Genomic DNA, 17,012 nt, shown 5'->3' with positions numbered 1-17,012 from the left:
TGAAAACAAAGAAATTAGTTAGTTTTTCCTTCTGCTACGTGAATAAAATGATGCTTATTCTCTCTTAACCAGAGTCCATGAAACTCAGATTGTTCTGGGCGTGAGCTCATTGGCCCTCATAAAATGAGGATACGCAAATCGTGTAACTAACGGAAGGAAATTAATAAAATAAAGAAATTCATGAATCCTATTAATTGTGACTATTAAAAAAATATCTGGGTGCAGCAAAGTCAGGACTAAAGCTGAGCAAATAACTGATTTTTTGGTTCAGTGCTTGTATGAAAAATAAAAACAGAAAAGTTTCATTTTGCATGAGCACAAATGACAGTTTTTTCTCACCAAAATGAAACATTATGTTTTTGAGTTTAATACAATGATTTGTTCAACCTGAAATGAAACATTTCAGTTTAGGATGTTTTTTACCTTTATTTAAAATAGTTAATCTACCTAATATCATTCTGATACACAAAGTCAAAGTGTTTTTTGTTTCAAAAATCCCAAATGAAACGTTTTGACTTTTTTGGGAAAGTTTTTTTCCCCCTCCAGTTTTTCTGGCTGCAACTATTTGCTGAATTGACCCATATTCATGAACAAACTTGATTGACTTGAAACTGTGTATTTGGAGAATAAAACTAGTCACAAAATCAAAAGCCCAACCCTCACCCTGCTCTAGGCAGGGCTGAGCTGCCTTAGCACAAAGGAGCTGGAGATGCTTGCCAAGAGTCAAAGAGTTTCAGAAGCACACTGGGGATTTAGGAGTACAAATCCCATTGACTCGGAATAGAAATTGTTACTTCTAAATCCGAGAGGTATTTTCTAAAATCTCAGTCTCTTCCTAGTTCTAGTCAGGATTTTCTGCCCCGAAAATGAGGCACTCTATTCCCCAAAGAGTTTTCAGTCCAGGAAGAACTGAGTAAGAAATCCAGAATTAGAATGCCATTATTTATCATGTCTATTTTGGTCCTACCTAGAGATTGGTGCCCTGATGGTGCTGGGCACTGAACATACTCAGTGAGTAACTGAGATCTGGGCCCTATTGTGCTGGGAGCAGCACAGACAGAGAGTAAGAGACAGCCCCTGCCCTGAAGAGTTTATAGTCTACATAGACAAGGCAGGAAAAGGGAGGTGGAATTGGCTACAGCACAAACCAAAGTGGGCAGAGTTTTTGGTACACACCTATTGTTAGGTCTGTTCCTAGTACTTTCCACCAAAGAGCTAAGCAGCATGCAGCCCAGAGTCTCTGAAACTCAGCTCACTCTGGGTGGAGTTCATTTATCTTATAAACAGGGGAATATGCAAATTGCATAGCCACATTTCCTGCTTAGCGCTGGCTAGTCCCCTGACCCTGCAGCTCTCGGAGACACAACCCACAGCCCCTCGGGTCCGTGCAGTTACCGGCTAACCCCTGGGACCTCTCCCCAGCATCAGAAAGATGAAACACTGGCTCAGCATTGCATCCATTCTATTTGCTCTCAAAGGTAATTGAATTGCTAAAGACGTTGGAGGTTCTTTTATTTATGAGTCTTACTGTCTGTTTTTCCATCCAGGAGTCCAGACAAACTATGAATTTGAGGCATCCGGTGGAGAAGTTAAAATGCTCGGGGACTCTCTCCGGATCTCCTGCATAACCTCTGGATTCACCTTTAGTTCCTATGGCATGAGCTGGGTAAGACACGCTCCTGGGAAAGGACTGCAGTGGGTTGCCACGATTAGCAGCAAAGCGGGGATACAATACGTTACTCTGAGTCTGTGAAAGGGCGATTTTACCATCTCCAGAGACAATTCCAGGGGCCCTGGTGCATTTGCATATGACTGAGCTGAGACCTGAGGATGCTGCTGAGTATTACTGCACGTGGGACACAGTGTGCAGAAGGCAAGTCGGAGCTCAGACAAGAACCTTCACTTGTGGCTGGGGGAGCAGATTTCTGCTGAGGAAGCTGAAGGCCTGAACGCTAGAAAATCTGATAGAAAACAGGTGAAGACAATCCACTCTGCGTTAACAATAGCACAGGGTTACTGCTTCCATCCACTTTCTTTCTCTGGAACTGAATACGAGAAAACATTTCCTTTTCCCCTGGCACCAGCTCTTTCCTGTCCTCTTGAGCACCTGAGTTCCCCTACACCCCCTGCCCACAACTCTCACCAAAGGGGCTCACCTGTGCTTCATGATTGGGGGCAGAAGGAGATCTTGCAAGGCTGTGGGGGGATGTCTCCAACATTGGCTGGGGTTAAAGAGAATATACACGGTTTTATGTTTTTCTTGAACAGGACACAAGGACTGGGTGTTCTGACATACTAGATTGTGCCCACTATCTATCTGGTTGTATGCTTTGTTTTGTAGCCGTGTTGGTCCCAGGATATTAGAGAGACAAGGTGGATGAGGACACATCTTTTATTGGACCAACTTCTGTTGGAAAGTGAGACAAGTTTTTGAGGCTACCAGGACCTGCGGAAGAGCTTTGGGTAGCTCAAATGCTTGTCTCTGTCAACAACCGAAATTGGTCCACAAAAAGATATTACCTCACCCACATGTCTCTCTCCCTACTGAGTGGCTATTATATGTAAAATAATAAATACTAGTACTTGCGCTTTGAGCTGTTAATAAAACCATACAGGACTGAACGGCAACACCCTTAATCAGGCTGAATAGTTCCAGTGAAGGAAGGTGGGTATTTTTGGGGATAAAGTACTACCAATGTAGAAGGATCACAGTGTGACCCAGAGTAATGGACAGACCTTCTCCCAAGCAGCTTACATCTTGAACAGACCAAAAAACAAAAAACAAAGAAAAGAAAAGAAAAAGAAAAGAAAAGAAAAGAAAAGAAAAGGGGAGGGGGACCAGGCTAGGACAGAAGGCAAAGTAGTCAGCCCATGGGAACCTGAGCCACCTGTGGTTAACTCCATGAATATTATTTTTCCCCCTCAGTCAAGCAACACCAAACTGTGATATATAAAATGCTGGTCTCCTGGGCGGGAGTTCATCTGACTTTTATAAATGGAACCTGTGCAAAATGCATAACTGAAACTTCCCGTTAAAGCCCTGTGATTCCCCTGACACTGCAAGCTCTTGGAGAGAAAATCTACACAATCTGCATCCCCTGTGTCCGTGCAATTAACAGCAAATTCCCCTGAAAACTCTCCTCAGAATAAGAGATATGCTATATATGGCTCGTATTGCATCCTTTCTATTGGTTCCACAGGTGATTTAATCCCTAGGGACATGGAGATGCCCAAGTATTATTAGAGAAGTCTTAAGTCTCTTTTTTTCTACCCAGGGAGTCAGTTCAAAATTAGAAATTGTGGCGTCTGGTGGAAGAAGTTATAATGCTCGGGGGCTCTCTCCGGATTCTCCTGCAAACCTCTGGATTCAGTTTGATGATTATGGGATGACCTGATACCCTATATGCTTGGAAAGGGACTGGAGTGAGTATCAACCATTTAGCTATTGGGCTGGAGATACAAAAAATACGCTGATTCAGTGAAAGGCCAATTTACTGTCTCCAGGGACAATCCCCAGTAACCTGCTGTATTTGCACATAAACTAACCTGAGGACCTGAAGATGCTGCTGAGTATTACGCATGTTGGACACAGTGACCGCCAGGCAGTCTGCGCTCAGACGAGAATGGTTTTTTACTGCAGAAGATTTCTGCCGTGGAGGCTGAAGACCTGCACAGTAGCAAATCCCAAAGGAAACCAGCTCAGACAATCCGCTCAGCTTTAACAATAGTAAAAGGTTACCTGGTTCCATCCACTTTCTTCCCTGACCTGGATCCTGGATTCCCTTCCCCCTAGTACCAGCTTTCCCCTTGTGGCACTTCATTCCCCGCTCCATCCACTATTAGTCTCCAAGGGACAACAGAAACCAAGGCCCTCTCACCACCTGGCCTTGTAGGGACTCCTGCCAAAGGAACTTAATTGTGATTCAAAATGGGGGCAAAGGGAGGTCTTGGAAGATGCATGGGGATGTGTCCACCATGGGAGAGGGGACAGAAAAGAACATGCAATGTATTAGTGGGTTTCTTAAACAAGAGGCAAGGACTGGTGGGCTTTGCCATATTAGATGTGACCTGTGCAGGCCTCTATCTACTTAGTCATCTAATATAAACAATACAGAGTCGTGCTTGTGCTTTGTTCTGTTTAAACAAACAAATGCCACAGAGGGCCAGCCTGCAATAGCCTCTACCTGGGTGAATTGTTCCCCGAAGGGCAAGGTGGTGGCTTGTGGAATAAGGAACAACTTATTGTAAGGATACCACAATGTGACCCATAGCAACAGACAACCCTGAAGAGCTTGGCTTTTAAATGGGAAAACCAAATAAATAGACAAAGGGAAAGGGAGCAAGGTACAAAATAAAGCAGGGGTTCTCAACCTGGACTGCAGCTTGTTCAGGGTAAGCCCCTGGTGGGGCCACGAGATGCTTTGTTTACCTGAGCATCCGCAGGTTCGGCCGCTCCCAGCTCCCAGTGGCCACGGTGTACTTGCATATGACTACCCTTAGATGTAAAGACCCTGCTGAGTGTTACTGCATGTGGGACACAGTATGCAGAAGGCAGCTCAGACAAGAACCTGGACTTGTGGTTCTTAGCAGAGCAGATTTCTGCTGGAGAAGCCAGAAAATCATGGTAGAAAAAGCAGAGAAATTCCAGTTTTCTTGAAGGAAAAGAAAGAAAAAAATTAAAGAAACTCTGGGTCCATCTGTGTAAGAGGAATTTCATTTGCATGCACATCTATTCAGGATTTGGTGTGCAATGAATAGGTACATGCAAATGTGAATGCCTTATACATTGGATTTTACTGAAGAATCCAGATTAAGAACTAAAAAAATGGGTCTTTTTAGACTCTAAAATGATGACTCTCATTATATCTTGCTTTATACATTGGGATGCAAATTGGGGCTGATAATTTAGGGCTAATTTTAGCCACTATACCATATTCATTATGGGCCAGATTTCCCAATGTACGTAGATCCCTACAGATGCAGATGGGAGTCAGGTGATAAATATCTTTGAGGATCCAGGTCCTAGTGAGATTTTTAAAGAGTCTAAGTAGGTTAGGCAGCTAACTGCTATTTAAATCAAAACTATTTAGCATCTAGCCTATTTAGACACCTTTGAAAATCCCATTAGATGTCTATCTGCATCTTTAGGCATCTAAGTACATTGGAAAATCTGGCCACATGGTTAGGATTTTCAAAGGAGCCTAATGAGTTTGGTGCCCAACTCGCACCTTTGATAATGCCATCCAAAATGAGATTAGTTGAGAAGTATGGCACAATATGAGCAAAGAGCTGGAGAGGGGGAGGAAGAACAGAACTGGAAGCTTAAACATTTCAGATTGTGAAGACAGAAGATATCTATGGATTCTTTTATCGCTACAGACCTCCATTGTGAAGTTCATAAAATCAAATATTTAACCACAAACATCAAGGTGGGTATTTTTAAAGTGAGTTAGGCACCTTAATCTCATTGAAATCCAGTAGGAGTTGGGTGCTGAACTCACTTATGCCCTAGAAAATTTATCTAAGGTATTTATATGGGTCACATTAGCATAGTATCTGTTTTAACATATTTATCCTCACAGTGCTCCTGTCAGTAACCCCGTGAAGCTCTAATGCTTGTACTTCCCACCAGCAGAAGCTGGTCCAATAAAAGACTATCTCACCTACTTTGTTTCCCTCATACCCTGGGGCCAACACGTCTACAACAACATTGCAAGTTACTCCCGTTGGCACATGGGAAAATGAGGTATAAAGAGCATGAGGGTATGTTTCTCAAAAGTACCAAGTGATTTAGGAGCCTCTAGGTCCCATTTTCAAAAGTATCTTTTAAAATCAATCCTATGCTTGGTTCAGTCAGAATCTCCACCTCTCAGGTTCTCCTGAATTCTCTCCTTTCAATAAGAGTTTGTTGGCATTTGTTGTTTGCAAGTCTCATCTCATCTATGTATTTTGGTTTCCTAGCTAAGAGCAAGTATTTGTTCAGAGTCAGAGAAAAGAGTCTCTGGGTGGATTAGAGTGAAAACGTTTTAGAAAAGCCTTTGAATTTACAGTTTGTTTAATCTGGTTCCAGAATACGTGCATCAAAAGAGTCAGCACAGCATGGGAACATTGCTTCCAGAACTTCACACGACAGATCATAGAACTGGTCTAGAGAACGTTACACCGACAACAGGCTGTCAGGCTTCTCTGCCCATGAGCAGCTGATACCACTTCCTCTTTCTCACACTGGGACCTAAAAGGACAGATTCCAGATCTGGTGTAAACTGTGCTATGGCAGTGTACAGCAGACGAGGGACTAGCCCCAATCGTAAAATCCTCGGGAAAAGGATACGAGAGTCTCAAAGCCATTTTCTTTTTAAAAAATCTCAGTATTAGAAGTGTTTGGGAAGACTCTCCCAGGTTAGACAAAGTGCTCAGCTGTAATTCTATCTGATACTTTTAAACTAAATAATTTGGAATTGATGGGCCAGCTTCTCAAGGGGCATAAATCATCAGAGCTCCATTGACTTCACCACAGCTGTGCTGATTTAGAGCAACCAGAGTTCTGGGGTAAAATTTTCAAAAGACACCTAATGACCTAGAAGTCTAAGTCCCATTTTCAAAAATGTATTTAGGCACTTTAAGATGCCGATTGGTGCCTAGTGGGATTTTCAAAAACACTTAAGCAATTTAGGCAGCTAACTGCCATTAAAATGAATGAGAGTTAGCTGCCTAACTCACTTAGGTGTTTTTGAAAATGTGACCCTGAAAGTGCTAAGTCATTTTTGAAAATGATACTTAGGCTTAGATAGTTTTGACTTTTTTACCCTTGGTCTGATATCTTCAAAATGAATATACTGTGGCCTTGGTAAGAGGCAGAAAGCACATGGCTTTTTATGGTTAATTTGAAAAATTCAAACAGAAGGAATGACTCAACTAACTTTTTAAGAGAATCTCCCCTCAGATATTTTGTTTTGGGATGGGTAAAGGCAGTAATACAAGACATGGAAGGGAAGAACAGTCACTTTCCTAGGAGAGTGGTGAATGTGTATGTGAAAGGACTGGACTAGTTAATTAACAAGATTAATATTTATCTTGTGGTCTCCTTTGCTTGGTCTGACAATTCAATGGCTTACTATACTCAATAAGGAGATGTAAAGATATTTGCATAGATTTTTAGGAGCATACTTTATTTTGCTCAATAAAATTCATCCTTCCTGCTGCAGCAAACTGAATTAAATCGGAATGAATGGAGTTTTGAGAAGTCACCTCCCTTCATACCCTGCCACAGCCATAGAGAGAGACGACAACTTTGTAAAGAAGTGTATCACTGTGGAGTTTGACTCTCCTGGGACAAAAGTTACAGTAGATCCAAGTAAGTTCTTGAAGTAAACCATTTAAACATGGAAAGAGAATTCTTATACTCTATATGTTATTAGAATCTGAAAAATCACAATGTATTAATTTTTAAAATCTAAATATTATACATTCCTGTTTTATGAAGCCATCTTTACATGATTACAAATAACTGTGTGTCTGGGGAACTATGTTTTAGTAAAATGGATCCAAATCCTCAGCAGGTTTGAACCAGCATTCTTTCACTAAGTCACTGCAGCCAGATACCTCACTGGTGTAAATTGGCTGTAGATCCATTGGAGTCAGTGGGCCAGATCCCCAGAGGGCATGAATCGTCTGTAGCACCATTTGCATTGGTGGGCCAGATCCCCAGCTAATGTAAACTGGCATAGCTCCATAGAGGTCAATGGAACACTGTGGCTTTATAGTACCTGAGGATTTGGTCCATTATGATTAGAACTTGAAGATATGATTGGAGTTAAGATGAGAAGTTTAGTTCTGTGTCAGTTCATTCTTTGCCTGAACATTATCTGGAATTATTGCTGTCACGTTGCTGTCTCATATTTATATCCCGTGACAAAATGCAAAACTCTCTTCCAGTGTGGGTGATGGTTTGACATCTCTAATCTGTAGCACAGAAAAATCTTATAGCAGGTACTTTTGTTTTCTAATATAAATTGATATAATTACCATTTTCCTAGGGAGCATATTCCATAGTCTCTTTGTTCTCCGTGTGAGCATTATACTTAATTACCCAGACAAAAAATATTTTCTTAATTTATCCAAGTTTCCTCTCACTAGATTCCTATAAAAATCCTGAACATTTTTCTTATTCCCACCCATGTTAGGGAGTCCCTTTGTCTGTTTTCAAAGAGTTATCACTTCCTCCCTTAGTTTTTGCTTAGCCATGCAGTACACACATCTACTTCTTCTTCTTCTTCCATCCAGTGTCAACAATCAAGATCCCAGCCCAACCAATGGGACTTGTGCTATAGACTAGACAAAGTTGTAGGAAAAAGGAATGGCCATTACCCCCATTTTACAGATGGGAAAAGAAAGCACAAGAGAGGTTGGTCTGGGACTAAGGCAATCTTGGTTCTAAAACTTCCTCTGACATTGACTTGCTGTGTGGTTTGGTGAAGTGACTTCATCCCACTGTTCCTCAGTTTCCAATCTGTAAAATGATGCTAAAAGTTCATTAATTCACAGGTCTATTTTCACAAAATGGGATTCTTTTACTTTAACTTGAGTTAGGTCAGAGTCCAATTTATGAATATATCTAAGGTGCTTAGATACTACTTCCATATAAGAAGATACATCATCTGAGCTCTGACAGGTTTCAGAGTAACAGCCGTGTTAGTCTGTATTCGTAAAAAGAAAAGGAGTACTTGTGGCACCTTAGAGACTAACCAGTTTATTTGAGCATGAGCTTTCGTGAGCTACAGCATCCGATGAAGTGAGCTGTAGCTCACGAAAGCTCATGCTCAAATAAACTGGTTAGTCTCTAAGGTGCCACAAGTACTCCTTTTCTTTTCATCTGAGCTCTGTAATAAAGGTGGAATGCCTAGCAACTTCACTTTTGGGTGTTGTGCTATCAAAGGATCAAATTCCACCCACAGTGACATGCACATTACCACATCAAATTCAATAGATGTGCACCTGCATAAATAAAAGCAGAACTTGGACCCCTTCATGCCTCAGCGATCTGCAGCACAGAAAAGATATCTGTTATACAGATGATCATAGAACCAAGATGTGCTTTTGTTCAAAAGAGGTTTCCTGCCAAATAGATATACCCCCCAACAGCTCAAGCTGTTTTATGCTCTGCCACAACATAAAGCCATCTTAAATTAATTAAGTTGGGCTTGTGGCTGCTTTGGGTTGCTGGAGTGATGCAAAGAAGGTAGAGTTTTAAATAGAAAGAAACACATTTTCTTTCTTCACCTTTGAATTTGTTCATGAAATCAGAGAACTGAACTTGAAAATGCTGAAGTAGAAATTCAGTTACCAACTCTGCATGTGTATATGAAGATGCTGCAGACATTAAATTTGGAGTTTTAGGCCTTCATTCTTGAAAGTGACTCGTAATTTTGGGTGCCCAACTTGGGACCGCATAAGTGGGACTGATTTTCAGAGGGTGGATGGTGCATATATTTTGAATGAGGCCTCCTTAAGGTGTCCTAAATTGGGGAGCCAAAAACTGAAGCCTACCAAATTACAAATCAATTTAAAAGATCTCGGCCCTAACCTTAACCTCAGCACCTAACTGTAAAATGTTCTGTGTGATTTCTTTTCATGAGAACGGTGACACTTCAGAGTTGACCTTTTGCACTGGCACACATAACAACATGATCAATTCCTTCTTTCAGATAACCCAACACCTTCTCAGCCTTCTCTCGTGATTTTGAAATATGAAGATTCCAGTGGTTCAACAGCTTGTTTAGCAAGGGATTTCTACCCACCCGAACTGAAGATGTCCATGAATACTGACAGCCCGGTTCTATATGAAACCATTGAGCCTGTCCTCTCATCCAGAAAATACCATGCCATAAAGGTTGTCAACATTACATCGAACCAAGATGTGCATTGCTCAGTACAACACCACAACAAAAAGTTTAATAAAATTCTCGCCTCAGAGAGACCACCAGGTATGGTGTTATGGATCAGAGAAGAATGACCCCTAGTAAATTCTTTAACACTGGCTGAGATCCTCAGCTTGCATAAACCACTGTTGTTTCATTGAAGTGACACTGATTTTCAACAGCTAAGGATAGGCTTTTAAGACCAGAAGGGAGCATTATGATCATCTTATTTGAGTTCCTGCATAACCCAGGCCAGAGAAGTCTGTGCATCAGTTCCTGCACTGGAGGGAATGAGTCTTCCCTACTCTGTTGGTTAGCACTTGTGGGCAGACATCGATTCTCAATTTTCTGTGTCCAATTTAGATTTTTTTACCTGCATAAGGGATTTGTAAATTAGCTACTCTCATCCCCTAATCGTCTTTGAAAATCTGATACTCCATGTGATGATGAGTTTATCACCTCCCTTGGTAATACCCACAATTTAATTACCCACACTGTAGAGAAGTTGCGTTATATTTCCAGTTTGATATTATTGACTTGGAGAAAGCTTTTCAAAAGTACCTAAGGGCCCGATTCGCAAAGGTATTACTGTGTCTAAAGATAAAGATTGGTCTCTAGTGGGATTTTGCAACAGCACCTAATAGGTTAGATGCCTGAATCCCACTGAAAGCCAATGGGACTTAGGCTCTTAACCAGTTTATGACCTTTTAAAAATGCCACTCGATGTCTACCTCCATCTTTAGTTGCTTACCTTTCAAATCTGGCCTTTTTAAGCCTAAACTCCATTGACGTTCAATGAAACTTCGGCTTCCAAATGTCTATATCTCTTTTGAAAATGGGACTTAGGCTCCTAAATCAAATAGGGACAGTTTTTAAAAGGTATTTAGCCATTTACAGATGCACCCAGCAGAATTTTCAAATGCACCTAGATTCTTAATTTCTACTGATATCCACTTTCGAAAATCCCTCTAGGTGCCTAGTTGCAAGGTAGCTAAGTATCCTTAAAGACCTGTGAAAAATTTACCCTATATTTTCTTCTGTTTTTGTCTCCTGTGCCAGAAATCTCCCTGTGTAGGTACTTTTAGAGTGCGAGCACATCACCCATTAATATTCTTTTAAATAAGTGAAATAGATACAAACTGGGAGATAATCTTTCAGGGCCTCAGCCCCAGCTGATGTAAACTGGAGTGGCTCCACTAAGTCAAAAGTGCTGCACCTATTTACATGGGCTAAGAAACTGGATCTCGGTCCAGAAACTTAACTGAATCAAAAATCTCAGACATTTCCTTTGTTCATCATGGAAGGTGTGTGTTCATCACTTGTGTTTCATTTTCTTTCTCTTCAGCTTTAACAACTCCTGGACCTACCACAAGCTCAGTTGAGATCTGCAGAACATCAACTCCTAGCCCCCAAGGTTAGTTTGAAAATAAGTGAAATTTTAGGGCTTGATTCACTGTTGAGTTATTCCAGTTCTATATCATTGTAACCCCATTGATTTCAATGAAGTTACACCAGTGTCAACTTGTATTTCAGTGGTGAATCAAGCCAACAGACCAGATCTTCAAATGATGTAAATCTGTGTAGCTTCCATTGGCTTCTATTCCAGTTGAGAATCTGGCCCGAAATGTGGCTTGACTCACTGAAAACTATTAGTGATCTGAACCATGTAAAAAAATGTCCTTTGCCATCTGCTCTGGACATCTGCTATCCTAGAGTCGGATTTCCAGTGCACATTCTGCACTGTTTCTACACCTGCAAAACTGTATCGGTTTGTTTACCACATTGTTTTTGTGCTGATAGCAAATTGTCACTTCAAAGCCACAATCTCTCTCACATTTTTGCAGATGAAGATATGGAGAAAATGAATGCGCTGTCTATCACTGTGCTGGGCTTGAGGGTGTTGCTAACGAAAAGCATTGCCTTGAATATGCTCCTGGTCACTAGATACCTTTATTTCTGAGGTAAGAACTGAGGGTCAGTGGGGTTTAGGGCAGTGCATAGACCTTTTTATGCCCTCCAAAGAGGTGTGCATTACACACAGGGGGAAAAGGTTGTTCAGACTCCATTGTCCACCCTCCCATCCTCTTTTACAAATGAAGAAACGAGGCCTTGAGGTTCAATCACTGATTTTAGGTTTTAGAGATCTGGGTTCAAGTCCAGGTATTCCCTACATTAATTTAGGCAAGATACAAAAAGCCATATTTTAGAGGCTTTTAAGCACATATGCACCTAACAGGTTTTTCAAAAGGAGTAGGTGCCTAACCCCCAGCGTGCTTTTGGAAGTCCCAAAAAGCACCTATTTTCATCCTCATGTGGCAAAATACCTTTAAAAATCTGGCCCTTAGGATGGAAATTTGAAAGGGGTTTTAGGTTCCCTGGAAAACCTCAGAATTAATCTCTCTGCATTCAGACTGCAACAGGTTGCAGAGAGATTCCTAGGCTGGTCAGGGGAATGGAGGGCCTATTTTATGAGCGGAGAGGAGATTAAAAGAGCTTGTCTTGTTTAGCCTAGCAGAATGAAGGCTGACAGGGGATCGGATTGCTCAGGAAGGTAAACACCATCCAGGGAGAAGGGCTATTGAAGCTAAGGGACAGGGCAGGCACAAGAACAAATGACCATGAATATATTTAGGCTGGAAAGTAGAAGAAGGTTTCTAACCATCACAGGAGGGAAGTTGTGGAACAGCCTCCCAAAAGGAGCAATTCGGGCAAACAACTAGCTTAAAGATGGAGTTTGGTATGTTTATGAATGGGATTATATGATGGCATTGCCTGGGATAGCAAAAGGTTGGATTTGATGACCCAGCAAGGCCCTTCCTGTCTTACGTTCCTTTGGGCCTAGGTTCCCCACCAGTAAAATGGGGAGAATGATCTTCTCTGTCTCATCTATTTTGGATGCTTAAGGATTTAGATGCCCAACTCCCTTTGGAAGTCAACAAAACTTGGACACCTAATTCCCCCATGTCCTTTGAAAATTTCACCCCAAGGAGCTGATGCAAAACCCATTGACTTCAATGGGAGACTTTCCACTAACTTGAGTGGGTTCTGGTCCAGGACTGATGTGAATATGCTTGGAAGAATCTGACCCATAAGACATAACAACAATCATGAACTGCTCTTTTTCTTACAGGTTGGACGAAGGGAGACAGCAATGGTTTGAAGAAGATACAAATAATTCATTGGCTTTTATTCTTTATTAGAGCTGGTCAAAAAATGAAAATAAAATCAAAATTTCAAAGTTGAAATTTTTGAAGGGTTCAAAATGGAGCCAATTTTTGTGTTTTCCAAAAATCTTCACTGAATTTTTATATAACAAAATGTTGAATTTTAATTAAAAATATTATTGAAATCATTATCAAACTTTTCAGTCTACCAAAAACCTGCTTTTTAGCAAATGAACAAATAAGTATTTTGATATTTTCAATAATATTTTCAATACATTTTGTGAAAATTTTCACAAAAATTAAAAATATTTAAACAATGCCTTTTTTGAGAAAAAAATAATTTTTGAATAAAACCTCTTTTTGATTAAAACAATTATCTCCAAAATTTTGGCTAGCTCTTCATTTTATTTTACTTTCCCCTAACACTTTTAGTTTTTCTTTTATTTTTTCCATTATATCTTAATTTTGAATTAATTCAGCTCTTTCTAGATATGTGAAATGCTAGTTTCAACAGATGCAGTTAAATGTCATATTTTTAAAATTGTATTAAATGACAACATTTACAGTTTATTTGTGCTAGCTGTATTACATTGATTTTTCATTCAAATCTATCTTAAATATTAATAAAGTCAAACCCAATTAAAGAGATTCATTTTATTTTACATACGTATGACAGACATATGGAAAAGCCAATTGTATTCTTACTCAGAATTATATTAAGTGAAGAGTGCCTCTTAGGACCTAGATTTATCCATGTTTTTGTTTTCTTCATGAATAGTTTTAACAAAAATGAAACGTTTTCATTAAAACTTTTTGTGGAAAAATTCAACTGAATTGAAACATTTTTTGGAATATTTTTTGGCCAAAAACTGCTGAAACCAAAAATGTTTTTGTTTTTCAGATGAAAATTTTCAGTTTGGGGTTTCCAACAAAAAAACAAAAATTTTCAAGGAAAGCAGGCACTTCCCATGTAAAATTTTGTTTAATTAAATACCCAGTTTTCCAATGAAAATGTTTTAATGGAAATTTTTTAATCAGATATTACATGAATATTCTATTGCAATCTATTTTATGGCTTAATAAATTCAAACCCAGTTAAAATGACTGATCTATTTAAATTTTACTTGTATTCTTATTTTGATTACATATGACAAATGTATGTAGCAACCCTAACCCTAAACCTCACTTGTTAAAATTTAGCTCACATCCTGAACTCTGAGGATTTACCTTTCTTCCAACACTGTTGTTTATCACATTTTTTACTCCTACAAAGGCACATTCTAATTTCTATGTAGATGCCCAGTGCTCTTCCGAATGCTGCCTGGCTTGTGGCCTCAGTGACTTCTTGTGGCAATGAGTTCCACAAGCTAACTTATCATTGTGTGCAGAAGTATTTCCTTTTCTCAGTTTAAAAATTGTTGCTTACAGTCTTTTCTCTCTTTCTACCCGTTATGCTTTGCCGTGAATGTTCCGAGGTCCAAAGTTTGCAAAGTATAGGAAATCTAAAGCAAAGATGCAATTACGAATTTATTCCCCTCCAAACTAGCAGCGATATTTTTTAAAAAAATTCTAACAATTTAAACCAGCTTTGTTTTCCTTTCCCCCTATTTTCATAAGAGTCACAGAGAAACAAGTGACATTCAAAGTTCACACACACAAAATATTGTTGTCTTTGCTGCCGTCTGATAACAGGCAGGTGCTGCAGGGAGGCAAGGGGGTTTGGTTTCTGTGGTAACCTGGATCTCAGAGACACATATGTCCACATGCTCCGCCTCATACCAACTTCTCACCCGAAGCCCTTCCAGCTTCTAGTGAGTAGCAGAATGAAGCTGGAGGGCTGTGGTTTCACACGGCAAATAAGTGAAGTGCTACAAACCACCGAACACACACACACACACACACACACACACACACACACACACACACACACACACATTTTTTAAAAAAGCATGTAGGCAAATTGGGACAGATCCCCACCTGGTGGAAATGGCCAGAGCGCACCTGAAGTCAGGGTGCCAGACCCTCAGGTGGTGTGAATCAGTGTAGCTCTACCAGAGTCAATGGACCAGGCCCCCAACCGGTGTAAATCTGAGTTGCCCCACTGAAGTCAAGAGATCCCCAGCTGGTATAAACTGGTCATAGTTCCACTAGAATGAATAGAAACAACGAGGAGTCCGGTGGCACCTTAAAGACTAACAAATTTATTTGGGCATAAGCTTTTGTGGGCAAAAAGCCCCCTTCATCAGATGTATGGAGTGAAAATTACAGATACAGGCATAAATATATACTGGCACATGAAGAGAAGGGAATTACCTTACCAGTGGAGAACCAGCGATAAGCTAGGTGGCTGTGGTTTCACACTGTAAACAAGTCATGTGCTACAAACCACCAAACACACATTTAAAAAAAAAGCATTCAGACAGCTTGGGACAGATCCCCACCTGGTGGAAATGGGCATAGTGCAACTGAAGTCAGGGTGCCAGATCCTCAAGTTGTGTGGATCAGCGTCGCTCCACTGGAATCAATGGGCCAGGCCCCCCAGTTGCTGTAAATCAGACTTGCCCCACTGAAGTCAAAAGGTCAGATCACCAGCTGGTATAAATTGGCTATAGTTCCACTAGAATCAACAGAGCAACACAGATGAATATCCGTCCCTCTGTTTCCACAGAACGTGAAAAGTCTCTGTTCCGATGGCCAGGTTGGAAGTTAGATTGATAAGTGAAGAGCTCCCACTAGCGTCAGAAGTGTTAAAAGTTTCTCAATAAAGCACATACATTTTTGAAGGGGAGCGGTGAGTGGGATGAGGGACGGGGTCAGGTATTGAGGCTAAGGTTAATCATTAAGAGGAGAATACAATTTGCATTCGGAATAGCTTTGCTTTATCACTTTGTTTTCTGACACAGACAAGAAGTCTTTAATGTGGACATTATTTTTATGTGTGTTTCGATAGCATCTAATGGTCCCCACCCATATCTAGGCCTCATTGCGCTGGGTGCCGTACAGACACATCGTAAGAGCATGCCCATGCTCCAAAGGCCTTACGCTGTAAGTAGACACAGCGTGGAAAAAAGGAAATATCATTGTCCTCATTGTACCTATAGGCTGTGGAGGCCTAGGAAGATGACGGCAGAGATTTTGAAAACCACCCAAGGGATTTAGACTTAAACAAAGTTTTAAATTCTGAAAATCCTGGAGTAAGGGACTTGTCCATGATCACACAGGGAATCTTTGGCAGAGCCAAGAATTGAACTCAAGAGACCAGAATCCCAGTTCACAGACTTAAATACAAGACCTACCTTTCCTGACATATATTCACACGTAAACACAAGCATAACGTTACTGTAGAGCCCTGCAGATGCACGGTAGCACTGTGGGCGCATGGCGCAGTAATAGGTAGCGCTGTCTTCAGATAGGACGGCAGATATCAGCAAGTGGAAGGCTTTTCTGGCATGATCACGCCTCACAGAAAAGCGCTCCTTGACAAAGTGAGCATCAAACGACCTTGAATTATCCCTGTAGAGGATGAGCTGAAGGGCTTTGTTGGAAACCAGGCGGTACCAGTATAAACCTGGGTTCATTTGCTGAGTATCATAATTGCAGCATAGCATGGTTTTGTTTCCCATCTTCACTGTGAGGACAGAGGGGGTCTGTGATATCTTGTTGCACAGGAAGCCTTTGCCTGAGAAACAAATTTTAGAGGAAATCAGAATAAATAACACCTGTAAATGGTAGTGCAGCATGGAAATAAGTGGCTTGTTGGCTATGCTGATTAATCCAGCTGAAAGTACGAATCTCCTAAATTAAGACACCAGTTACACTGGTCTAAACCCAGAGTAAATGCACTGTCACCAGTGGGTTTAATGTGGATTTACAGGAGTGCAAGCGGCTTTACCGATCAGGGCACATGAAGAAAGAAAGAAAGAAAGAAAGA

General features: G+C 40.7%; 1 protein-coding gene across 7 annotated transcripts; it reads left to right on the top strand.

The window, feature by feature from the left end:
• The first annotated feature begins 1,168 nt into the window (after positions 1 to 1,168).
• LOC102934965 (T cell receptor delta constant) lies at positions 1,169 to 13,720 on the top strand. 7 transcript variants are annotated; one of them, XM_043527488.1, is made up of 8 exons: positions 1,169 to 1,478; positions 1,548 to 1,666; positions 3,276 to 3,423; positions 7,206 to 7,354; positions 9,705 to 9,983; positions 11,263 to 11,331; positions 11,762 to 11,878; positions 13,048 to 13,720. In XM_043527488.1, the coding sequence occupies exons 4-7, from the start codon at positions 7,225 to 7,227 to the stop codon at positions 11,875 to 11,877; spliced, it is 594 nt and encodes a 197-aa protein (XP_043383423.1). In that variant the 5' UTR covers positions 1,169 to 1,478; positions 1,548 to 1,666; positions 3,276 to 3,423; positions 7,206 to 7,224; the 3' UTR covers position 11,878; positions 13,048 to 13,720. The 7 variants fall into 7 exon arrangements, with proteins under 7 accessions (XP_043383423.1, XP_043383426.1, XP_043383425.1 ...); XM_037915367.2 differs by lacking the exon at positions 3,276 to 3,423 and adding an exon at positions 6,071 to 6,399 and having other exon boundaries at positions 1,186 to 1,478; XM_043527491.1 differs by lacking the exon at positions 3,276 to 3,423 and having other exon boundaries at positions 1,185 to 1,478; positions 1,548 to 1,862; positions 7,318 to 7,354.
• The last annotated feature ends 3,292 nt before the right edge of the window (positions 13,721 to 17,012 follow it).

Source organism: Chelonia mydas, chromosome 13 (assembly GCF_015237465.2).
Source record: "Chelonia mydas isolate rCheMyd1 chromosome 13, rCheMyd1.pri.v2, whole genome shotgun sequence".
Lineage (NCBI taxonomy): Eukaryota > Metazoa > Chordata > Testudines > Cheloniidae > Chelonia > Chelonia mydas.
This window is presented reverse-complemented; position numbering and strand designations above follow the sequence as displayed.